Source organism: Notechis scutatus, chromosome 13 (assembly GCF_049901735.1).
Source record: "Notechis scutatus isolate UNSWTSFEM ecotype Mainland chromosome 13, rNotScu1.2, whole genome shotgun sequence".
NCBI lineage: Eukaryota > Metazoa > Chordata > Lepidosauria > Squamata > Elapidae > Notechis > Notechis scutatus.
The window spans coordinates 4,945,280-4,971,031 of NC_142021.1; the positions used below are offsets into that span (position 1 = coordinate 4,945,280).

Consider the following 25,752-nt stretch of genomic DNA (forward strand, 5'->3'; position numbering starts at 1 on the left):
AACTTGCAAAAAGTTAAGACTGGGAAATTTTGATTTGAGTTTTGAATAGTGCTTGTCTTCGTTTTTTTGCAATGCAAAAGGCTTGTGGGGGGGGGGGGGAACCACAGGGGTGAGTGGGGGCAAGAGTTTTGGAAAGGGCAGGAGAAGATCAACAAGTAATGGAGACAAATCGGTTTTTTTGTGTGTGACCCCATTGACGTCAATGAGCCGGCCACTTTCCTCTACCCAGCAAGTAAATGTGGTTTAAACATAGGCAGACCCGCTTGCCCCTTGAAAATCTGAGTGAAACTTGCACCCGATATAAGCCCTTTCAAGCTTCATTGGCGTCAGTAGGATTTACTTCTGAGTAAACACAGGTCTGATTGTAGTGGCACCACCTCCGCTGCTTTCAGGTCCACTTTAAATACTTTGGAGGAGGGGGAAAATTTATCTTAGCTCCCTTCCAAAAAAGCAAAGGAATCCAGGTTCAAAAAGATTGGTGGAAACGTTCTGGACACAGGTCCCCTCGAGGTACATCAGTTAATCCTCAAAGATGCAGCCATGAAAAGAAAATACAGTAGGTTGAAATTGCAACTTTAAAAGCAACTTTCTTTTGAGTTAGGAAGGGCGGGGGAGAGATTACAGGAAAGTGGGAAAGCCTTTGAACCATTTCCACAAATCTATTTATTTCTGTTTTGGTTTCAACAATGCTCGGCACTAGATTTTGAACCTGTAAAAATATCGGACTCAATATTCCAAGAATAATAATAATAATAACCTGCCACAGAATATCCCAGATTTAAACAACTGTCAATAAGGGGGGGAAAATGTCTGGATAATGGTTGTGGCAGTACCTTGGAGACAGCAGAAGAGAAAGAACCAGGGAAAAGTCACAAAATATACAAAGAGCTGCGAATAGAAGTGGAAGGACTGTGGCAAAACAAAGCAAAGATAGACCCAATAGGGATAAGCAACTTGGGTTGCGACCCCAAAATATCTGGAGCAGCAACTGAACACTATCCGGCATTGACAAAATCCCCATCGGTCAATTGCAAAGGGCATCTTTAGTCCCCGAACAGCTTAAATCCTCAAATTTCTAACACCTTCAAATATTCACATCTGCCTATCTTAGGTCCTTGGGAAGGACTGGTGAACAAAAATGCCAAATCCAGACTAAACATCTGGCTGACCATGCAACCAACCATAATATGGGGCAATAGGGGGGGAGGAATAGCAATGGTTTTCTTTTTTCTTTTTTGTCTTTTTAAATGAGCACAACTCCCAGATTTTTCTCCCCGCTTCCCTCTTCACAAATCTACTTGAGAAGTGTGTCGGTATTTAATTTACATATTTATTTAATCATTTCTACCAGGGGTAGAATCAGGGAGCATCCAGCGATGTCCAGCCATTGTACAGTCTTTCCCCAATTGTTCTGCATTTTGCATGCTTCCCCCTTCCCTCCCCCTCCCAAATCAACAAAACGACCCCTTTCTCTTTATAATGGCACAGTAAAACAAAAAGAAAAAAGAAAAGAAACATCGGAAATGTAAACATGATCTTCCCCTGATGGATTTTTGCTTGCCATCCCTACCCCTCCCCCCACCTTTTTTTAAAGTTGTAACTCTTCACAACAGAACCTGACTTTGAAATAAAAATGAGTTTTAAAAAAACAAAACCAAACCAGAAAGACAACTGCAGTCTATATTTACAGACATATGTACAATATCAATAAATTAAATTTTAATTTCGAGTATTCATAGGCCAGGTATTTACAAGTCATCCATTAATTACATAAATACTTTATCAATAGTGTCCACTGTTGTCGTTGGTTTTTTTTTCCCCTTCTCCTTATTACATTTATAAACCTTGTTATTGCATATACAGTGAAAGGGGAAAAAAAGTATTGAAAACAAAACTAGGAAACGGAGATGGGGGCGTCATTTTAAAACAAACCAGCAAAATTATAATGCTCCCCCTTCTAACTACATTTTCAATTGCTCCTATCAGAAAAAGAAACCAAAAAATGTAAAGAAATATGTATACATATATATATGTATATATGTATCAGAATACATACATACACACACATAAATGTATGTGTAAAGCTATACATACATACATACATATGTACACACGCATACATATTTATATATGTATTATATATATGTGTGTGTATGTATGTGTGTGTGTGTGTGTGTGTATATACACACACACACATGTATGTATATGTATGCACACATATACACACATAAGTACATACATACACACACATTTATATATGTATTATATATCTGTGTATGTATGTAGCTGTATACACACATGTATGTATATGTATATATATACACACACACACACACATATACACACATAAGTACATACATACACACATACATACACACATATTTAATGCTCTGGGGACCTTAAGCAAGCATTTATGGAGTCAAGGATTTCACAAAATAAAGAGATTTGGAACGAACCATGCAAAATTAAACGAACTATAGCCGCAGCGGCCCCCCTTCCACGACCCTCCCCCCCAAAATATTAAAAGGATCGGGCTTCTCTCCTTTTTTCCACCCTTTCAGCTTGATTTTTGAAGGAACTGCTATGCAAAAAAAAAAAAGCAAATTCGCCCTGGGGGGGGGGGCACAAAAGAGGCCACCCATTTCTCTTCACATCTCTGCTTTGATCTGTAAAGGGAGGCAGGAACAAGCCCCCTCCCCAAAAAAAGGAAAAAAGGAAAGAAAAAAAGAAGGAAAGGGAAAAAAGAAGGAAAGGAAAAAAGAAGGAAAGGGAAAGGAAAAAAAGAAGGAAAGGAAAAAAGGAAAGGAAAAAAGAAGGAAAGGAACAAAGAAGGAAAGAAAAAGGAAAGGAAAAAAGGAAAGGAAAAAGAAGGAAAGGAAAAAGGAAAGGAAAAAAGAAGGAAAGGAAAAGAAGGAAAGGAAAAGAAGGAAAGAAAAAAAAAGGAAAGGAAAAAGAAGGAAAGGAAAAAGAAGGAAAGAAAAAGGAAAGAAAAAGGAAAGGAAAGAAAAAAGAAGGAAAGGGGAAAAAGGAAAGCGGGGAGGGGGAGGGGAGGAAGGGGAGAGGAGGACCCCAGAATTCACACCTGCCTCCAGTGGACAAAACAGTGGTTCATAGCAGCTTCCAGCAGCGCCCCCCCGCCCCTGCTTCTCGCGCGCTCATCAGCTCCTTCCTTCCTTCCTTCCATCTCCCCCGCCCCCACCCGGGACCCCAGCCCCACACACTCCCGCTGCCCAAGTTGGGAGAGGCCGGACGGGCCCCATAAGGCGTGGAGAGCGGGGGGGGGAGAGAGGGAAGAGGGAGAAACAGGAGGTGCCCCTCCCCTCCCCCATACTGCAATGGGGGGGGGAAGAGGACGCTCCCGTTCCCCACTCCCACCCCCCACCCCCTCTTAGGGCGACCCGCTCCTGGCTCTGTCCTGTTTCGACTCGAGTCCACTCACTAAGCGCTGGATGTTTTGTAGCTCGCTGGTGGCCTCTTTGTCCGACCCGGAGGAGGACAGCGTGGAAGAGCGGCTGTTGAGCTCGGAACCGGAGGAATCCAAGACGCCCAAGCCGGGGCTGGGCGCTAAAGCTCTGGCTTTGCCTTCGGGGCCGCCGGCCAGGGAAGGAGGCAAGGCGGTGGTGAGCAAGCTGCCGCCGCCGCCGCCGCTGCTGTCCGGCAGAGGCACCGAGAGGGAGTAAGGGCTGTACCGCAGGCGAGGGCGCACCGTGTTCAGGAAAGGCGGGTGCCGGTGCATCGGGTTGGCCGTCGAGGCTGCCGCCGCCGCCGCCATATAGGTGTAAGGGTAGGGGAAGAGGCTGCCGAAGGGAGACATCGCTAGGCTCTACGAAAAGAAGAGCAACAGTCAGTCGGAGGAGCCAGCACGGGGGCTGGGGAGGGGGCAGGGAGCTCCCAACAGCCCCCTCCCCAAATGCAAGACTGCCTGGCAGCGGGTCAAGCAGGCTGCCAGGCCAACACAAGCAGTGGGTCAGCCTGGCTTCCCCCCCACACACACGCACATCAAACACAGGCATTGAGTGGGTCAAGCAGGCTGCCAGGCCAGCATAAGCAGTGGGTGCACCCATTGCTTTCTCCTTCCCCACAACCCCCAAGCCACCCGCGGAGAAGCTGCCCTGTGGCGCAGACTCAGCCCTGTTGCCGTTTGCTGGTGGAGTAAGGGGGTCAGGAAAGGAGCCAAACCTATGAATTAAAGTCCAGGAAACCGGTAGTTTCCTTTGGCCAAAATAAGCATCCAAGCAGAGCAAATGTCTTAGGGTTAAGGATTCGGGGCTTAGGAGGTTCCTGGCATTCATGGAAGCATGTGGGTGCCTGTGCACAAAGGCAACCACACACAAATATTATTTCATGAGTACCAGGGATGGACAGGAGGAGGGAGAGAGAGAGAGAGAGGGACAGAGACAGACAGAGACAGAGACAGTGAGACAGAGAGACACAGACAGACAGACAGACACACACACACACACACACACAGAGATTATACATACACATACACACATACACATGCTTCCATGAGTGTCAGGAACAAATAAGCACATTACATTTATTATTATTATTATTAATTATTATTAATTATTAATTATTATTATTATTATTATTATTATTATTATTATTATTATTATTATTATTATTATTATTATTATTATTATTATTATTATACATTTAATCGTCAGCTTGATTCACAGTTAGGACTTGAACTGTTAGTAAAAACTTAACAGTTCAAGCCCTAATCAAGGACCTAAGAGCTGTTAAGTAGCACCTGAGTATATATGCAGTTCCAAGTAGGGTGGTTTTGGGGTTTTTTTTGTTTTTTGTTTGCAAAGTCAGGATATTCAAGTCTAATAAGTTCAACATTTCCATTTATCTAGGCAGCCCTTTGAGTATTGCTCCAAGGGCTCCTGTTACTACGGGTACGTCCATTGATGTCTTCCTCCATAGTCACTCAACTTCAGTGTGCAAATAATTCGCATCACCATCATTACTATCTCTTTTATTCATTGAACATGAAACTCAAGTCAACTGAACATTTAAAAATGTATCGCAAATATCATTGACTGGTGCTGATGGTTGATACGGGTTCCTGCCAGAATCCTAGGTATTGACCTAGGATGCTATATACATACATACATACATACTTACATACATACATACATACATACATACATACACACACACACAGAGAGAGAGAGAGAGAGAGAGAGAGATATATAGATACACATTTGATCTTCTTCAAATGTATTGTTATCTCTTTTATTCATTAAACATGAAACTCAATCAGCTGAACATTTAAAAATATATCATCATCATCAGTAGTAGCAATAGTAGCAGTAGTAGTAGTAGTAGTAGTAGTAGTAGTGAGATATTTTATTTTAATGTTTTAGTTTTTACTCTGGTCTCAATGAAAGATGAAATGGTTGCTCTAGAACAGATAAAATTCAGAGGCTCCCATTCCTGGATGGCTTTCTGATCCACAGGCCTGCCACCACAGTCAACCTATTTCCCCTCCCGCTCCCCAGGTGCATCTGGAAGAAGGGCAACCCCTCCAGCTGCTCCCAAACCACAGCACCCATTGGCCTCACCCTCCTGGCAAGAGCCCCTATGGCAGAAGTTTCTGTATCCCCAGCAAGAAATCTCTCCAGCTTAAGGGGAGCGGGAGGGGAAATATCTCTCTTCCAAGTCTTCCAAGTCTCCGGGCCTTTTTCCACAGGGGGAGAACGCCGGAACTTATTAAGAAGAGGAAAAAGTAAAAGGCCCACCCTGCCAAAATGGTGCCCTGGGATACGCCTGGGATGCTGAAGCGCCTAGTTTGCCAGGTGCTTTTGTCAGCCAAATCCCACTTCATTTTCTGGCTTAAGGAGAGAGAAAGAGAGAAAGCAGCTGACTCCGTTGGGTGGTTGGAAGCCCAGCCAGCCAGCCTGGGAAACCAGAGCCAAATCAAACTGTGTTCTGATCCCCATTCAATCATCTCTCTCTCTCTCTCTCTCTCTCTCTCTCTCTCTCTCTCTCTCTCTCTCTCTCTCTCTCTCTCCTCCCTCCCTCTCTCCTCCTCTCCCTCTCTCTCTCTCTCTTTCTTTCTTTCTTTCTTTCTTTCTTTCTTTCTTTCTTTCTTTCCTCTCCCTCCCTCTCCCTCCCTCCCCCCTCTCTCTCTCTTCTCGTGATGAGCTATTCACTGATGGAAAAAAGTATTTGTTGGCGGTCCAACTAGATAGTTGTAGCCAGAGGAGGAGGGCAAACAAACTGCCCAGAAAACTACAGCCAAGGATCCTGGCCACATTCTTCCTCCCCACCCTCACCCCCACCGCACCCCCGCTAGCCCTTTGACCCAGTTCCAAAAACTTCGTTGGGAGGGACCTTGTAGGTCATCTAGTCCAACCCCCTGCCCAAAGCAAAAGAGACACCATTTCTGACAGGATGGCAGTCCAACCTGTTCTTGAAAAGCCTCCAGTGTTTTGAGCACATTTCTCAAGTTGGATACTACAGAAATGATTCCCACCCACCCCAAGCAAAATCCCCGCTTAAGCTTCAGAGGATGAAGGGTGGAATTTCGGTGGGAGATGGGAAGGTACACAAGCTGATACTTGATTACCGGCCCTTAATCTGATTTGTGAAACAACCTGGTTTTTTGGGGGGTTCCCCTATACCTGAAGCCTCGAATAAACCCCATAGCTGGACACGGGCCAAGGATGAGCTGCAGAAAACCGAAGCAAATTTAATCAGGAGTCAGGCTGGGCCAACACTGCCTGGCTCCTTCCTTAAATAAGTTAAATATTTTTAAGGTATTTTTTTTAATCCCACATTTATTTATTATTATTACTCAAGGGGGCAAACATATCTAACGCACCTTCCTCTTCCTATTTTCTCCAGCCTGGGAAACAAGTTGGACTGACAAGAGAGGGAAATGCTTGTTTAGATGGCCAATCTAACTGGATAATTTATTTTTTAATTCCTAACTGCAGCTCCCTCTCTCTCTCTCTCTCCATCTCCCTCCTTCCCTCTTTCTCTCTCTCCATCTCTCTCTTTCTCTCTCTCTCCATTTCTCTCTTTCTCCCTCTCCTTCCCTCCCTCTTTCCCTCCCTCAACCAAAGTGAACCTCTACTTTCCTGAATTGGAAGAGGGGGGAACTATTTTTTTTTAAAAATTAACGGCTCACACATACTCCACACAGAAGGGAAACCAACCTATTTACTTACCCTCCTCCCCACCTTCCTGTAAACACCCTAGGAGAAAAGAAAGCCATCCCCAAAAGACTTGCAAGTAGGTGGCCTTTATTTATTTATTTTATTTTGGCAAACTTGGTTTTTTATTTTTATTGTTAAATTGCACTGGCCTCTTCTGCATCAAGCCAGAAACCACTGGCTCTGGTCTCTAAATCCTTTTTTTTTTTTAAATCTAGGGTCTCATTTCACCCATCCCACAAAACCATGGACGGTTTTCCTCCCCAAAGTTTAGGACTCAAACAACCAAGGGCTGGGCTCCCCCATCAACCTAAGCAGAGAAAAACCCCAGTTGTAGAACCAACCTCCATGAGAAAACGCCCAAAGGTTCCCACGAACCACAGGTTGTATTAAATGAAGTTACTTTGGTCGCCCCAGGTGGGGGAACAAAGCCAAGAAGACAATGAACCCCATGGACGCTACAATTGTTGAAGCAAAGTTCTGATTTGCTGGATGCCTGAATAGCCATTGTTACACCTGCTTTACGGAGGGGACAAATCACACACACACACACACACACACACACACACACACACAAACAGAGATGTACACACCAGGCGTCTTACCTGAGAAGCCAGGACGTGCTGCTGAAAATGGAAGGGTAAGGCAGCTGCAGCAGCTGCTGCCGAAACCCCACTTAATCCCTGGGCAGCTGCTGTGGCCATCACCGTGTTGTCTAGACCAGTAACTCCTGCCGACGCCCCAGAGACCGTGGCCAGCAAAGGTCCCATGCCGGCCATGCCCGAGAAAGCAGCAGCTCCACCCATGGCAAACTGGCTCGGGTGGAGGAGGAAAGGATGCCCATTACTCAGGGGGTTGAAGAACGGTTGGCTGGCCAGGCCGTGGGGAAACGTTAGGTTGGACAGGTGGCTCTGGGCCAGGTGCCCGGGATTGTCCGTCTGAACTGTTAAAGGCGCGAAGGTTTCTTTGTTCACCATCCGGCATTCTTCCTGGTTCTTGAGTTCTTCTCCGCTGCTCAAATTCCGGGTGCTGGAAGAGATGGCGGCTGGGCTATGTTGGGAATCGGGAGGCATTTTTGAGGTGCTCTCACGGCTCCTGCTGCTGGCCGAGTCCGGGGGTGGGAAGAGATGAGCCTTGGAAGAAGGGCTGTTCTTCCCTCCTTCTCGGGGTTCGGTCCCATCCCCACCTCCCAAGGACGAGCTGCTGTTGGGGGCGAGGTTGGCCGTGGTGGTAGAGATCTTCCCGACTTCGTTGGCTTCCATGGGGTCCTCTTTGCTCTCCGAGTCACTTTCCCCATCGCTGGGACACAGGTCTGGGAAGAGAAAGAGAGAGAGAGAGATGGTGGAAAAGGAAGAAAAAAACAGAGAGAGAGAGAGAGAGAGCGTGCTTCTCAGTTGCCTTCCCACAAGATGTTCCTCTCTGTTTCCCAGCCACTGAGAACAAAACTTCCCAACTCAGTTGAGTACGCCCCGATGGAGTCCCAATGCTTACAATTCAGTTTTCTTCTGGACTTGGAAAGTCATCCGGGTTTTTTTTCTTTCCCAATTCCAACTCAAGATTCTGATCTAATTTCCACTGAGGTTTGATCTACTTGGGCCTTGGCACTACAACTGTCTAATCCAGGCCAGAGAAAAAGAGATTTCATCCCACTCTTTTCTAGATGTTTTCCTAAAAACAAACTAACTAACAAACAAAACACGTCCTTGGCTGAGGGTAAATCCAAAGGCATAGAAAACTTTGCTAAATCATAAATAGTCACTGGCTCTTTCAAAATGTAGGGTTTTGTGAATCGTAGCTTAACCCTGACCAGTTAGCTCATTTAGTTCTGGTTTAGGCAATTAATGTTTATGGAGATTCTCCATCACCTGGTCAGGGTCGTCCCAAAAGTGCTTTGTTTGTTTTTTAAGACCTTTCCCCGAAGAGCTGAAGAAGCTTCTTGGATGAGAAGCGAAAAGTCTTCCAAGAAAAAACAGGAAGTCCAGTCGCCTCTTGGGAAAAAAAAGCACATTTGGGACATTTGTGGAATTAACTATCTTCTTTTTTTTTTTTTTTTTATAAACTGCCCTCTGAAGTGTGTGTGGGTGTGTGTGTGTGAGGTTGAAGGATAGAGAAAGAACAGCATTAATTCTCCCATTTCTATTTATCCCAGGTTTTATCAGGCGTCTGGTGTTGGAATAAACAGTATCTTTTCTTTCCATTCGCAGCAAGAATCATGAACTTGGAATTTGGGGGGGCAGAGATTGCTGCACACCCTGACAAACACACACACACACACACACAAACACACACACACAAAACCAATGTTCAAACTTAAAAAAAACACACGAGTGTGTCAAATAAAAATGTGCATTCTTTCCTGCAATAGCATAGCAAAATCAGAGCAATCTAGACAGCCAGGAAATGTGCAGATCTCTGGGCACCAGCTTTTGAGATAGTCCTTGACTTACAACCACGAGGGAGCCAACATTTCTGTTGCTAAGCCAGACCGTTCCTAAGTGAGTTTTGTCCCACTTTATGACCGTTTCTTGCCACTCTTGTTAAAGGGAATCACTGCAGTGGTTCAGTTAGTTGTTAAGTGAAACTGTCTTATAAACTGGCTGATTCTGCAAGAGTTGTTAAGGGTAAAAAAAACAATCATAAGTCACTTTTCTTTCAGTGCCGTTGTAACTTCCAGCGGTCACTAAATGAGCTTTTGTAAGTTAGGATTGCCTGCAGACACAAACCTATGAGCCTGACCACCTTTTAGTTCCCATTTCAGACCAAATATCCCTGATAGATAGACCAGGATTTCCTTGCTCTTTACCTTTGTAGCCACGGTTGAGAAGGTTGGGGGGAGGAAAAGGAGGTTTGTGGTGATTTTAATCTTTCCCTGAACATTTTGAAAATTCCTAAGGAATGGGAAAGTTTGTGTCTCTGGTCCCCTGTTTCAGCCCACATGGGTTTACCTGTATTCAAACCCCAGATAAAATACAAATAAGGGAGAGAGAGACAAAGTGAAATTTTAAGATCTGGAGTGTTTTCCAGACTCACTTTTTAAAACCAGAGTAGTGGGGTTTTTTTTGTTAATCCCCATCAGACAGAAACTTTGCAACCAACTTTTTTTTTTTTTTTTAAATGACCCATGTAGTAGGAAAGCAACCACAGCTCGCTCTTACTCCTGGGTGGAAACAGAGAGGAAAAATGGCTCACCTTTAAGATTAGAGGTACCCACTGCAGATACAGCCGGAGATGTTGACTGAGCAAAACATTTAAAGGCCGTTTGCTCGCTGGAAGATTCATCCGAAGTTTCTTTTTTCTGCCTCTCATCGTAAACTCTCATGGACTGAAGAGTCAGCTGTTTTCTAGGAAGAGAAAAGGAAAAGAGAAAACAAAAACTCTTTTCAGTTTTGGCAGGACCCAAGCATTCTTGGTTTAGCCAGCTAAAAAACAAAAAATAAATCTTTTTGTGCTCCTAGACGGGCATATTAGCCAGGTGTGGTCCAACCTGCCACAGCTTCACACAACCACCCTAAACCATAAAGGGTGGCTTGTTTGGACCACAACAACTAGAATTGCCAGCTGCACTGAACTGAAACCAATCCGTTCCATTAAAGGTTGACCAACAATTGTGCTTCAAATTTCTTTTTCTCCGTAAATTCCAGCCTGCCATAGCTTAAACTCAAGTCAACCGAAATGTTTAGAGAAATCTTGGCCAAAGGTTGTATTTTAGAACAGGTTAAGGTGGTCTATGGTGGGGTAGTCCTCAACTTACAACAGTTCACTTAGTGACTGGTCAAAGTTACAATGGCACCGGATAAAGTTTTTTTTTTCACACTTATGACCCTGGCAGCATCAACTTAGTGGCCTAAAATTCTAGGCTCAATTGTGGTCGTTAACTCTAGGAGTACCTGTACTAAGGATAACATACATTTGAATAAACCACCTTGTTAGTTTGTTGTCACCTTGGATGAAACTCTCAAAGCAAGTTTGGACAATCAGACTTTTAAATATTTGGGGTTTATCAATCTCCTTCTGCTTTGTTATTGGCCGTTCTGGCTTCGACTGACGGAAATTGGAGCCTCAGTTATCCAGGCACCTATTTTTGTCTTCAATTGTTGAAGCTCATCAGGCAATTGTCAGACCAAATCTTTTACAGCACTCTGGATGAACTCTGTTTACGTGCTGCCTTCATCCATGCTTAATTAAACCATCTTTAATCTCATTAATCCCCCCTTTTTAATAATAATAATAATAATAATAATAATAATAATAAATAAATAAATAAATAAATAATAATAATAATAATAGCAGCATCTTAAGCCATTAATTGATTACACAGACTGAGTTCGGACAGACTAAAAATGCAGTTGACCAGTTTGTGCGGCCACGTATCTAAAAAGCTGAAACTTAAAACTAGCCAAGCAGAATGAGTTCACAACCTAAGCATTGGAAAACATAGTTTAACAGCAATCACATCTAACATTTGCAGCATCTGATTCGCTGTTTTGGGTAAACATGGTTTAAAGTTTAAGATAGCACAAAACCAGGACTGTGGATTGAATCAATCAAGGGATATGGAAATCAGGCAATTGAGGATCCAGGTTTATTTGTTTTTGTGGAGGGAGATGCAAATTTTAAGTGAGGCGGAGAAGAAGAGAAATTCCTAACCAACCGACTGTTTAAAATATCCAGGAGATATCTGTTCTCTTAATAGCTTCAAGAAAATAACTCTTGTTTAACGCTTGAATGCAAATGTTCATTCTCCACAAAAACTTGTGGTCCACAAAAACCTGGTGTTTTCTTGCTCCTCTTGTTCTCATCCTCCTTGCCAGTATTTCAATCATCCCTACCACTTTTTGAGATCCAATCTGTAAAGATAGACACACACACACACACACACACACACACACACACACACACACGCTGTCTAGTTCCCAATCGGTGTGAAAATACTGTGCTTACAAGACATATTTTAATAGGAATATATATATTCTTACTAAAAATATGTCTTGTAAGCACAGTATTTTCACACCAATTGGGAACTAGGCCATGAATAGAAGCTGCTAGAAGCAGATTGATGTGAGTTTCCCTCCCCCCCGCCCCCTTTCCATTTCACCACTTATCCTAAATCTTACCTGGCCAGAAGATCAATGTTAGTTGTGATTTCCTACTTCCCAGTTTTGATGGAGGTTGGAGTTATTTCTTTGAAAGAAACTCCAAACTCTTCCAACAAAATCTATTGAAAGTCGTTCAAAATCTGCTTGGCTATCTATTGTGGTTTGTCCTCCACCCTTTCTGTCTTTAACATGTCACCAATAGGAACCACGTCATAAACTATACATATACACTTGGCAGAGAGTTTCTCCTTTGAGTAGCACCAAAGGGAAAGTTGCGTATTGTCAAGCTTGACAAATTAAAAAAAACAAACCCAAACCAACAAACTTTCATCCTGCTTTTCACTTCATGTTCACACCACAATTGGATATTTTGGGGTGGGAACTGAAAAGAAAAGAAGGAAGAGTTCTATTTTCATTTTATTTTATTTTAACGGACTTTGGGGCAGCTTTTTCTGATGGTTCCCCAGCCCCCCAAAAAGGAAAATTGACGTGTATATCTTCTTCTTACCTCTTTTCTCGCCTTCCATTCCCTGTGTCTCGAAAGCCTTTGGCAAAAGGGTTGTTGTCAATTTTTAACTGGGTGATCTGGCAAAAGAAGGACAAAGAAAGACATTTGTCGCAATTGTCGGGATTTGGATTCTTAGGAAAGAAAAGATTCTTGATTTCATTTCATGTGAGAATGGTATACTTTGACTAACAACCGGTTGGTTACAATGCAGGAAAGCCAGAACTAAAATTTACACCCGAAGGTTTCCTACTTAACTTTTTCATTCTTGTTCCCCCCGCCCTTGTTATCTCTTTATTGTCCAGTTATTTCTAAGATTTGTTCTGCTAAAGGGGTCTATTTCTGTTGCATTTCTATTTGTCGTGTATTTCTACCCCTCTGTAGAACGGCAGTAAGAGTCTAGAAGGAGACTCTGCAAATACGCTGAATTTTGGAACAATTTAATAGCTTAGCAAGACAGACCAGGATTTAAACCTTGGGTGCCGACATGGGGGTGACTTTTAGGAGTACAGAATGTTTCTGAGGTTTGCCACACAAAAGATAACAGGAAAGAGAGGGGGGGGAATCCATAGAGGGTGGGGAGGAAACCTCTGTTTTATTTAAACCAAACATTGCCCGCCTCTCTTAAAAAAAAAAAAAAAAAGCCAGGATCCCAGAAAAAAAAGCTTGTCTGAAGAAATAGAAAAGGAGAGGTTGCAGGATCTCAGAAGTAGGCAGGCAATTTTTTGCTTTTAATTTGCTTTATAGTTCCCCGCTGCAAATTTGTGGCTATTCAGGCAAGGATTAGGGGGTCCCATAGGGGACGAAGTTCCTGTGGTCATTTCCTTACTTCAGTTGCTCAGCCTTAGCTAATTGGAGGCTGCTTGGGCTTTGCTAACTCCCCCCACTCCATGAGTGTGTGTGTGTGTGTGTGTGTGTCTGCTCACGCATACACACGTACACAAACACACACACAGACAAGTGCACTGTTAGACTCCTCTTGGAATGAATGGAACGCACAGCCCATTAGTCATGTTTTAGTCTCACGGCTTTACCTGCCTTAATTCAATTGCAAAAGTATGGCTTCCTCTCCTTGCTAAAGTAAAATATTTTACATAAAGGGGTTTGGATCTCAATTTATAACTAGTGCGTGCCTGTCTCTCTCACACATACTTAAAGAAATATCTTCTAGACAAAATATCTGAGGAGCCTTCAAATTCTCCTCCAGCTTTCCCAAACAATCTGCCCCTGCTCTGATTTTATGGGGAGTGGAAGGAAGGTTTCATTTCAAAGCTGGCTGGAAATGCTTCCCAGCTTGGGAAAATTTGCTGAATAGGTTTGGTGAAGTGAAGTAACTCTTGAATCTGAATATCAGAATAGAGGGTGGGGAGAATGACGGGCTGGTCTGATGGGAATGATAATAATAATAATAATAATAATAGGGAGAGGGAATAGGAGAAGAAAAAGAGGAGGAGGAGATGGAAAAAGGAGAAGGGAAAGGAGGGAAAGGAGAAGGGAGAGAAGAAAGGGAGAAGGAGGAGATTTTTTTTCATAATAAGGGAGGAAGGAGAAGGAGAAGGGAAGTGGAGGGGAAGGGGAAGGGGAAGGAGGAAGAGGAGAAGGAAGAGGAGGAGAAGGAGGAGAAAGGAGAAAGGGAAGGGGAAGAAGGAAAAGGGAAAGAAGGAGAAGGAGGAGAACAAAAAGGAGAAGAAGGAAGGATCATCACTGTGTGTCACTTCAGAGCAAAATAACAATAATAATAATCTCACTATATGCCACCACTTTCCTGTTTAGATCACAGTCCTAGAAACACCGAGTTTGGTGCAAGCCCAATTCAGCTTCATTGAGTTTAGATTTAAATCAACTCTGACGGGAATTTATTTTCTTTTCCTTTCCTTTCCTTTCCTTTCCTTTCCTTTCCTTTCCTTTCCTTTCCTTTCCTTTCCTTTCCTTTCCTTTCCTCTCCTCTCCTCTCCTCTCCTTTCCTTTCCTTTCCTTTCCTTTCCAGAGTGTGAACCAAGAACACCCAGGGTTCTTGCCACCTTCTGAAAATCAATGTCTTCATCTGCTTCAATTCGTAGACCTTTCAGACTTTTGGCTTGGCCAGAGAGCAGGAGAAAGGTCTACTGGAGAGGAGGTCTTAGGTAAATCCCGGCACCTTCAGGCAGGTGAAGACCTGTTCAATTCCACCCTTCTGCAAAGGAGCTCCAGACAAGCAACCAGGGACCAAGGCGTGAGAAGCCTATCTTGGGAGGAACTGGGTCTATTTCTTCGCTCTTCTCCCCCTTTCTTCTTACTCTATCTAAGCTTGGCTTGCGCTGGGCTCTGCTTTCACAAAGAGAAAATCTGACAAACCTCGGACTTCACAACTGCCTCTTTTCGGTCTCCCCGCAATTTCTTTGCAAACCTGCTGCCATTTTGATCCAGGAGGCAGGTTGGCTCTGAATTCCACATACCACAAGGCAGTGAAAGCAATTAAATAAGCCTTCCTTCCCTTTCTTTCTGCCTTCCTTCCTCCCATCCTCCCTTCCTTCTTTGTTTCTCCCTTCTTCCCTTCCTCCTTCCTTCCTTCCTTTCTTCCTTCTTCCCTTCCCCCTCCCTTCCTCCCTCCCTCCCTTCCTTCCACCCATCCATCCCTCTGTTCCCTCTCTTTTCCTTTCTTCCTTCTTCCCTCCACTCTGGAACAAACTTTCTTCTTGGCAAACTTGCTAAAACTTCATAAAAGCCCATGGCAAGCTGCTAATTTACGGCGAGAGAAACCCAGTGAACAAATAAAAGCTCCAAGATCTGGCAGTTAGACATTGCATTCTTTCCCATGCCTTTCAGGCTACCTCAAGCTCTTTAAGTTCCACCTCTCCCACACATAGTCGGGGAGAAAAGAAGGGATCTCGGTAGCTCACCCGCCAAGCCACCCACCCACCAACCTATTATTCCATATCCCGTCTTTCCAAATATTGTCCAAGCCAGCTTCTTCCCTCACTGCCACCCAAAGGAAAATATCCCTCCCCCCACCACCACACATATACACACAACCAAGTAACAAAAAAAAAAAAAGAAGTTCAAAGGAAAGGATTGAGAAGATTAATGGGAAACCAAAACTTCCTTTTGGCGCCATGGCCAAGGTTCCTTCAAGGAGGGAATTGAAAGCTTTGGGCATAGGCTGTTCCCAATCCAAGGTATGCACAGAGCAGCAAATCCAATTAACACCCTTCCTCATAATGATAACCCACTCCTCTTTAATGAGCTTGACCAAATGGCCCCTGTTCCAGCAGGATATTTAACTCCTGGTTTTCTTTGAAGCGGGTGAAGGAAGAAAAGGGGGGGAAAAAAGAGGAACCTAAGAAGGCCAGGTGCCGATACCTGTTTGGGGAAGACCTTCCGAATCCTTCCTGCTCAAACCAAAACCTTATCTGAGGCTCACACCGCAGCCGGACACCCTCCCCACGTGCACTCCCTTTCCAACCTCAGTCCCCTTCTTACCTTATCATTCTGATAGGCTGTGACGGCAATGAATTCCGTTTCCGGAAAGACATAAGTGCGGAATGTGCTGTAGGGTAGCTTCAGGATATCGTTGGCTCGGACGATGTGGAACCGAGGCTGGTATTTATGCATAGAGTTTAAGATGGTCTAAAGGGGTGGGTGGGAAATAAAGGAGAAAGAAAAGGGGTTGGGAGAACAAGATTTAATTGAGGGGAAACGGGTCGTTGCTGCACGCATTATATCTAAACAGGGCCACTCCACTTTTTTAAAAAATTAATCCACACCCTGCCTGTGTAGCTTCTTAGAACTTCCTTGCGGCTTATTTGGATGTTTTTATAAAGATTTCTACTTCCGACCGACTGCCCCCTTCCTTCGTTCCCCTACCACGATTGGTAGAGATCCAGATGTTGCCTAAAATAAGGGAAAGGATCCCCACTGTGGAGAGCTGAAGCAAAGATATGTGTGTGTCTCTATGCATGGATATATTAGTATGTAAGATAGTAGGTAGGTAAGTAGGTGGGAAGGTAGATGATAGATAGATAGGTAGATAGATAGATAGATAGATAGATAGATAGATAGATAGATAGACAGACAGACAGACAGACAGAAAGGTAGATAAACAGACAGACAGATAGATATTCACTAAGATTGGTCTATTAACTGATTTTAAAGGGAAAACATTGCATACAATATATAAACACCTCATTTTATATTGAAACTATTATGTTTGGAGGAAGGGTGATATGAATTGACCACTGCATTTGAAAATAACTGTGAAATACATTCTTTCCATATCATAGTCAATAGAGACTTTTTCCTCTCCTCTCCTCTCCTTCCTCCTTTCCTTTCCTTTCCTTTCCTTTCCTTTCCTTTCCTTTCCTTCTTTCCTTTCCTTTCCTTTCCTTTCCTTTCCTTTCCTTTTCCCCCACTTTAAATAGAAACCAGTTCTTCCCAATATACAAAGGCCTAGTTCTGCTTTGGAGATTTGATTCCCATTCTCCTTGTCCTATCCTCATAATCTTATTCTTCTCTCCCACCCCCCACACCAAGCCTTCCTAAGCAAGCCAAACAGACATTCTAACAGGTCATCCTAAGGCCAAAAGATAGGGCTGACCCTCCTTCCCCAACTTCCTTTTAAAACCTGGAGCTTATTACAGAAAATCTGGAGTGTACCAATTGACAGTCCATTTCCAAGCGGGAGAAAGAAAGATTTCCGACCGTTTCTAATAGAGGAAGTAAACTTTTGCCTCATTTTTCCAATAGGCCTCAATTTCTAGTCACCCTCTTTTGCAAATAGCTGATAGTACAACTACTACTACTATTACTAGTGCAGTTATAGTAGTAAAATAAGAATAATAGTAATAATAATAATAATAATAATAATAATAATAATAATAATAATAATAATAATAATAATAATAATAATAATAATAATAATAATAATCTACATCAAGACCAGTGTTATGTCAAGGCAGGAGGAAGATTACAAGTTCAGGGAAAACTCACAAAGCGAATTAAAAGCACTTACAAATCTGTGTTTATCCTGATAGAGAAGTAAACTTTTGCCCCATTTCTCCAATAGGCCTGAATTTCTATTTTGCAAATTGCTAAAAGTACTACTAGTAATAATATTTTAATATTACTACTACACCACTACTAGTAGTGTAAATAATAATACTGATACTAATAATAGAACATTTTTACATGTTCAGTTGACTGAGTTTCATGTTTAAAGAATAAAAGTTTATAATAATAATAATAATCTATAGGAAGATCAGCATTATGTCACTGGGGAAGATTAGGAGTTCAGAGAAAACTCATTAAGAGGATTAAAAGCACTTACAAATCCGTGTTTGTCTGAGATGTTGTTGGTCAGTTTCAGTTTGTGGAAGGTGACCACTTTTGACATCCACTGTTCTCCGGTTGCTGGGCTATCCGGATGGATATACATTCTTTTCGGCATTTCGGGGTCGGCTTTCCCAGCCACCATCCACCGCGAATTATGGAATTTATATCTACAGTCATCCGCAGCTACAATGTCCATCAATAAAATGTATTTCGCCTTTTTATCCAGACCTGTACACCTCACTTTAAAAGGTGGGAACATTCTCCTAGAGACAAACAAGGTGAACATTATGTTATATTACATTGTTTTGTTTTGTTTCACCCCTTCCTTCCTTCCTTTCCCTTCTCCTACCTTCCTTTCTCCTCCTTTTTTTCCTTCCATTCCATTCCCTTCTCCTTCCTTCCTTCCTTCCTTCCTTCCTTCCTTCCTTCCTTCCTTCCTTCCTTCCTTCCTTGAACCATTTGAAAATTCAACAGATAAGGTGTGCTGGTAGCATGCACATATTTTAGAGGGAATCCTATTCCTTAAAGGCTGAGCGTTCAAGTCTAAGGCATTCAAGTCTTTTCAGGAAGAAAAACCAGGGTGCTATATTAATATTATCAATTTATAATATCCATATCTCGCATTGGGGGATGTCATGCCCTCGGCTTTCATGCTTTCCAAACCTTTTTCCCCCCTGATTTCCAAATAACATTTCCAAACATGCAATTTTATCTTTTGCTGGTTGGCGCAAATGTTTTGCTGGTTAAGAGTGAACCTAGGCCCAAAATCCCTTTATAGAAATCTTGTTGGGTTCCCTTTGAGAAACAACAATTTTCTCCAAAACAAACACAAAAACACTCCAATAACCGCAAAGCTCTTTGAATCGTTTTTGAACTGTTTTCTTTTTCGCCAATGATTCCCTGATTTCAGACCATTTTGAAAGGGTCTTAATAAATCCCAATAACCCTCTGAGACCTGAAGGACACTTCCTAACTTCCTATCCCAACTATTATATTTCTTCTCGGCATTAGAAGGAAATAATTCAAGGACCGGCTAGGTTTTTCCTAATTCTTAAGGCATGCATTAAACAGAAAAGGCCGCCTTTGCTTTAAACAACAATCGCAGTTGTTTAAACAACAGATTGTTGTTACTTTAAACAACTACCGTTCAGAAAGTTTTAAAAGAGGAAGAGGGGCGATTACAGTGGGGGGAAAACACGAATCCTTCCCTCCAAAATTTGAATCTGTTCTTCCATATTTTTTTTTCCAAATGCGCCAGAATTTAACAGTGAGGCCTAGGTGAGCGGGAGCCTCTTATACCTGATTGAAAAACTGGGATTCAAAAGAAAAGGAACCACCATCCAGATCCTAGCTAACCTTATTGGGTGTGTGTGGGGGGGGGGAGAACCTCCCACCCTCCCTTTTCTGATCCTTTCCTTTCTTTTCTGGAAAGTAGAGGAAAGTTGCATTTGGAAGTGAGCACCAGGCACCCAAGCGGATTTCTTTGAAAGAAAGAATATATTTAATGACCGGAAAAGAGCTGTAGGCAATATTTTGTTGGTTGGTTGGTTTGAGTTGATGAATTCATCCTTGCTTTTCCTTCTCCAGTTCCCTGGGAAGGAAACAAGCCACATCCCAGCTCTTTTTGGTGGAGTTTTCTGAAGGGATCCAGTGGTAAAAGTTTAAAAAAACTCCGAACTCCGCAAGATCTCCCGGAGAGACGCCGAATGCAGCCAGATCTCTCTCTCCTTCTACCAAGAAGGAGGGCGAGTTTGCGGAGTCCTGGGTGAGGGATCCGATCGTTTTGTTTTGTTTTTTCCCCCCTCTCCTCCCGCAAGAGAAGCAGCCGGGAGTTTTTCTCAAGAGAATCTGCGTGGAAAGAAAGAAAGGCTTAAAGGGCAGCAACCCCCGTCGCCCGCCTGCCTGCTTACCTTCCCGATTTGGTGATCACCATCTCGGTGCCCCGCTTGTGAAACTGCTCCCAAAGTTCTTTGGCTTCCAGGTGAACTTTGGGGTCGTCTTCCACGTCTTCTTCGGGCTCCAGCGTTTTCAAAGGCCGCAAGTGAGCCGCGGCTTGGTGGCCCAAAGTGGAAAAAGGGAGGCCCGAATCCGCCGCCCCGATCAGTTGATCCATGATCGGCTTGGTCAAAGCGCCGGGCAGGGAAAGGGCAGCGGCTGCGGCGGCAGCTCCGTTGGGCGGCAAGGCCAAAGCCGGGAAGAAATGAGGTTGGTGTCCCAAAACGGCGCTCATGGGGAAGTCCGGCGCCCGGTGAGGTAGGAAGGGGTGGTAAGCCATACTGGTCCCAGGGATCACGGGTTCTCGCATGGAGAAACTCATCCAACGGAGTCCGCCGGCGCCGCGTCTTCTTCTTCTTCTCCTCCTCCTCCTCCCTTCTCTCCTTCACCGGGGCTTCGCAGCCGCCTAGTCCCTGCCCCGGCTCCCTCCGCTTGGCAGAAGAAGAAGGGGGGACCGGCCCGGACGAAGCGCGGGGGCACCGCGGGAGAAAGAAGCGAGGGACAGGGCTGGCCGCTCGGGGGAAGCCACCATAAGCGAGGCTCACCGCGGGATCCAGGCAGCCGGCGCCGAGCTAGAAGCCATGGTCCTCCCGCCGCTCCCCCGCCCCCCGGCCGAGGGGAAACGGCGCTCCGGCGCTTCGTCGCCCTTTGCTGGGAAGAAGCCTCTCTGCGTGTGTGTGTGTGTGTGTGTGTGTGAGCGCACGCGCCTGAGTGCCTTGTATTTCTGCGTGGGTCTTATCTGATGCGCCTCCTGCTAATGGCAATAGGATCTGGGCTGTATCCCTGGCAGAGGATTTGCCAAGGATCGGAGCCCTCTGGGCTTTGCGCCGCCGCCGCCGCTACATCGGCGAAAGGGAACACAAGAGGGAAAGTTTGGCCGAGCGGCAGTGGCAAAGGCCACGAAGAAAGGGGGAAAAGCAGGGAGGAGGCGAAGGGATGAGGTGGACGGGGCCGGAGAAGCTGCGGGGGTCAGTCCCTGCTGCCGCAGAGGTCGCACGGGGTCTGGGGCTGCTGGTCTCTCTCTCTCTCTCTATCTCCCCCACCCTCCTCTTCTTCCCTTCCCTTCCTTTCCCTCGCCGGGGTGGGCTCTCCTCCCGCTTCAACTTAGTCCTTCTTCAACTCCAGGCCATTCTGTTCCAGCTTGCCGGCGCGGCTTCTCATCGAAGCGTCCGAACGGGGCGAGGAAGCCGGAGAGCCGGCGGGGAGGAAAAATGCGGGATCCTCCAAAAGCTGGCGCCTCCTCCAGCCCCCGCGCAGCTGTCTTCTCCCGGAGCCCCGGAGCCCTTCCCTTCTCGGTCTCCGGGCGTTCTCTTCTCCTTCCAGCCGGCTGGTTCGCCTCTCCTTCTGGCCTCTCCCCCACCCCCACCCACACTTTCTCCCTGGTATGTGTGAGAGACGCCCCCCCCCTCTCTCCCCGCCACTCCCGCGAGGAAAGAACTCGGGAGGTGATGGTTGGGGCAAAGCCTTGAGAATGAAATTGACGGCTCGGCTCGGCTGCGCAGTCGAAGGAAGCCGGAACGAGTTTGTTGCTAAGTCGGGCGCTTCCTTCCTCCCTCCTCCCCCGCCGCCTCCTCTCCTCCTCCCTTCCTCGGCTTCTGCAAAGCAGCCAGCCAGAGGAAGCGCCGCCGCGCTCGGCTTCCCCGAGTCCCGCGCCCGGGAGGGAGGGGGAGGGAGGGAAGAAAGGTGCGCGCGCGTTCGCGAGTGTGGATGGATGGGAGGGAGGGAGGGGAGGGAGGGAAAGCGAGCGAGCGCGCGCTCTGCTGGCGGGGTGTGTGTGTGTGTGTGTGTGTAGAGAGAGAGAGAGAGAGAGAGAGTGCGCCGGTGTGGCAGGGCGGGCGTGCTGCGCGCGGGTGTGAGCCTCTCTAAGCCCTGCCGCTTCGCTGCGCCGGGTTGTATGGTGGCCTTCGCGGGGCTGCCGAGCGGGGCGGCGGGCGCCTTGATTGGCCCTTTGACGCTTTTGGACCAATTGGGTGACTCCAGAGGCGTGGTTCTTGACAGGTCGTGCGGAGGGGGACGGCACCCGAGTTATAAAAAGAAGGTGTCGGAAACGGCCAAGCTGCATCCCCTACTGCTCCGGGCCCAGAGGATCTGTCACCAGGAACGGAGGGGGGAGGGAGGGGGAAGGAGGAGGGGAGTGGCGGCTGGAGGAGCAGCCGCGGAAGTGGGGTGGGGGTGGGGAGGACATTGGAGAGGCAGACAGGCAAGTGTGTTTGGGGAGGGGGAACTGGAGGGACGCCTCTAGGGGGCTTTCGCAGAGGGGGCTTGGCTCGCTCCAACGAACCAGGAAACGAAAGGGAGGAGGGAAGAGGAGGAGGAGGAGAGGAGGAGGAGGAGGAGGAAAGGGAGTAAGACACTCCCCTCCCTTTCTCTTTCTTCGCCCTTCCCCTGGCCCAGATTTCAGCTCGGGACGCCTGAGCGACTTCTCCCGGCCTCTTTCTTTGGCTAGGGAAGCGGAGGAGGAGGAGGAGGAGGAGGGAGTGAAGGCGCGTGTGTCTCGGCGAGGGTCGTAAAAGGTGGAAGGGCACGTGGGGCGGGGCGAGCTGCTCCCGGCTTCCCCGGCACACACGCGCGTGCCTGCCCAACCAACCTACCCCCGACGGGCAGCGCTCCCTTTCCTGCCTGGCTTCCACGCGCGTTTGTGCCTACGTCGCTCTCCCCCTCCGACGAGGGCGGTCTATAAAGACCGGGGAAGCCGCCTGTGTTGGGTTTCAAGCAGCCCCGTCTCGTCTCGTCTCTCTCCCCCTCCTCCATCCACCCCAGTTGCACAAACACACACGCGCCGCGCTCCTTCCCCAGATTCAGCCAGAGTGCGGCCGGAGGAACGCCCGCGCCCTAGCCGCGTTCCTCTCTCGAACCCTCCTTCCCTGTGAGTATTTTGGAGTGGGTGGGTGGGTGAGGATAGGGGCTTAAGCATCCCTGGAAGTTGTATTTCGCTCTCTTGGAAGCCAACGAGCTGCCTTCGACCCTCGGCCTTCCGCCTTCTGGGTGTCCTAAGCCCTCTCGGACTACAACACCCATCCCCCTCCAGCGCAGTCCTGGGGGGGTGCGGTGATGGTGGGCGTCGCAGATCCGAAGTTGGGAATTAGGACCGGTTGCATTCCGTGGGAAGAGGAGAAGTAGGCGTCGGTCGAAGGAAGTGGGGGAGGATGGGAATTGTAGTACAGATTGCCCGGAGGGCATCCAGAGGGAGGAGAAGAAAGCGCGCTAGAGAGAGAGAGAGGGAGGGAGAGGAGAAGAAAAGAAAGAGTGATGAGAGAAAGAGAGGGGGAGGAGAGAAAGTGATAAGAGAAAGAGAGAGGGGGGCAGAGAGAAAGAGGGAGGAGAGAAAGTGTGATGAGGGAAAGAGAGAGAGAGAGAAAATGGAAGTTGTGCGTGGGCGCGTGTGTGCTTCAAATGCGTCAAACCAGCGCAATGTTTACATAGGACAAGGATGGCTGTGCGTTTTTAGAGATCGGACGGGCTTCTGCGTGGCTCACGGCTCACCTCTCCCTGATCCCCTTCCTCCACGCCAATCTGGTTTCAGTCCAGTCCCCGTCCTTCCGAGCGCATACCTGGCCTCCCCCCTCCCCTGTTGGGACCCCTGCAACGCGGGAGCCTTGCCGACGGATGAAGCGCGTCTTTCAATGATTTTTCTTTTCTTTTCTTGCTTTTTCTCTCTCCCACTTTCACCCCACTTCTTGCTAACCCACTCTAGGCCTGGCGTCTTCGCCTTCCTTCGCCCTGCCCGCTTTTCAGTGTTGTTTAAAACACCTCTGCGGTGTGTGTGTGCGCGCGCGCGCGTGCATCGAAGGAGCCTCCTCCCCCTTCTCCCCAATCCGCCCACGCACCCTCCTGCCTTTCCGCCGCTGCTTGGGAGGATTTGTCAGACCTCGGAGTGTGAACCGCCGTCTCGGGAAGAGGCTGGCTTGTAGTCTCAGCTACCCCGTAGGAGGAGGGCCGAGCCTGTCTAGGGGGAGGAAGCAAAGGGGAGGCGGGTTTGCGCGCGTGTGTCTGTGGCTCTCCTTCTCCCCCATCCCCCAACCCCCGTTCCTTCCCCCACCCGCCTGGTATGCGGCGAACCGGCGCAAAACGGGTTGCAGCCCTCTTGCCATCCTCACTGTTGTGGGCTGTACCGGAGACCCCGGCTGTTTTGGGGTTTCTTCTGGGGCGCGTGGAGAGGGGACGGGGGGGGGGCCGGTGGTCTCGAAAAGAGAGGCCGGGGAGGGCGCAAGGGGAAACCCGAAGCAGTAGCTTCTGTCCCCCTGGTTTCGCGTGGGTGGGAAGGTCTGTGGGAGAGCCGCATCTGACAGTGGGAAACCTGGCTTCGTCACGCCCCCTTGGTCGGAGTTGTCGGTGTGGGACCCCCGCCAGCAGGATTAGCTCAGAAGAAGCGCCGCGCAAACCTCCTTAGCTGGCTGCGCTTCGGGTCAAATAGACACTTTGGGATCCTGAACTCCAGCGGCGTCTTATTTATTTTGGGGGGGAGGGGCGGGAGGTGATGGAGGGGCATTCTTCAGGCCCGCCCAACGATGCGCCACTCAGAGAAAGAAAGAAAGAAAGAAAGAAAGAAAGAAAGAAAGAAAGAAAGAAAGAAAGAGAAAGAAAAAGAAAGAAAGAAAGAAAGAAAGAAAGAAAGAAAGAAAGAAACAAACAAACAAAAAAAGAAATAGAAACACAAATGTATGGAAAATAGGTTTACATCACACACACACACAGACGCATAGGTGCACACATATGCACGTTTTCCCTTCACACTCCGGGTCTAATCAGACCCACGAAAGGCCTACCAGCTGCCTTTTCAAGGGCAAACCAAGTTTGTTTCCTGATAATCTTGGTTAAGGGCTGGAGAGGGTTGTCGGTCTGAAGCTGGGAATCATGGATTAGCGGAAGGGTTTCCACAGACAGTTGTGTGCAACACACACACACACACACCACACACAAGCGTTAATGAAGCCACATCAGGTATTGAACCCAGCCCTGGTTTGATTATTTTTTTAAACAGAGATACACAGAAGGTGGTTGATACATATGATGGGGGTGGGTGGGGCTGGAGACAAGGATGGGAGAAATTCAGGGAGGAAGGGACCGTAGAAGAAGACTCCCAAATGAAAAGCTGGCCTCCTAAAATAGGCCCAGAATTGATGATGATGATGATGATCATCATCATCATTATCATCTATTATTATTATTATTATTATTATTATTATTATTATTATTATTATTATTATTATTATTATTATTATTATTATTATTATTATTATTATTATTATTATTATTATTATTATTAAAAAGAAGGCCTTGTTAGTTGAACGGCCAGTTGGCCTCGCTGCCTTGGGGAAGTTCCACGGAAGATCCACTGGGAAAACTTGTGCTCTGAGCGTGTGGGTGCACACACACACACACACACACACACACACACACGAACTCTCTCTGTACTTCTCTCCGTCTGTTTGTCTGCCTCTGTCTTTTTCTCTCTGTCTGTCTGTTTGTCTGTCTCTCTGTCTGTCTCTCTGTGTCTCTCTGCCTCTCCCTCTATCTCTGTCTATCTCTGTCTATCTCTGTCTCTCTCTCTGTGTGTGTCTCTGTCTGTCTGTCTGTCTGTCTGTCTGTCTGTCTCTCTCTCTCCTTCCCACCCCCGCCCTACTCCACTCCTGAAAGAGATAAAAGGGATTTGTGTGTTTGGAGACACTCAGGCCGT

The 25,752-nt window shown here is 46.6% G+C and overlaps 1 protein-coding gene and 1 long non-coding RNA gene across 3 annotated transcripts in view; one reads left to right on the forward strand and one right to left on the reverse strand.

Moving 5' to 3' along the window:
* Positions 1–1,697: 1,697 nt before the first annotated feature.
* TBX3 (T-box transcription factor 3) lies at positions 1,698–21,721 on the reverse strand. The gene is made up of 7 exons (XM_087942797.1): positions 19,991–21,721; positions 18,076–18,343; positions 16,233–16,379; positions 12,777–12,853; positions 10,362–10,513; positions 7,778–8,484; positions 1,698–3,823 (listed from the first exon to the last, which is right to left on the reverse strand). The coding sequence occupies exons 1-7, from the start codon at positions 20,395–20,397 to the stop codon at positions 3,389–3,391; spliced, it is 2,193 nt and encodes a 730-aa protein (XP_087798923.1). The 5' UTR covers positions 20,398–21,721; the 3' UTR covers positions 1,698–3,388.
* A 756-nt stretch (positions 21,722–22,477) lies between these two features.
* Positions 22,478–25,752, forward strand: part of LOC148129599 (uncharacterized) — a 38,069-nt gene continuing 34,794 nt past the window's right edge. The window contains exon 1 of one of the 2 annotated variants that reach the window (XR_015745258.1): positions 22,478–22,941. This is a non-coding gene — a long non-coding RNA (uncharacterized LOC148129599). The remainder of the gene's footprint in view (positions 22,942–25,752) is intronic. The other variant, XR_015745259.1, reaches the window with a different exon arrangement.

Bases quoted from the DNA above. Each gene is read 5' to 3' on its own strand.
- TBX3 (XM_087942797.1), bottom strand. From the start codon at position 20,397: ATGAGTTTCTCCATGCGAGAACCCGTGATCCCTGGGACCAGTATGGCT. The intron at 18,344-19,990 runs GTAAGCAGGCAG...GTTTGTCTCTAG, and splicing joins GTGATCACCAAATCGGGAAG to GAGAATGTTCCCACCTTTTA. The intron at 3,824-7,777 runs GTAAGACGCCTG...TTCTTTTCGTAG, and splicing joins AGCACGTCCTGGCTTCTCAG to AGCCTAGCGATGTCTCCCTT.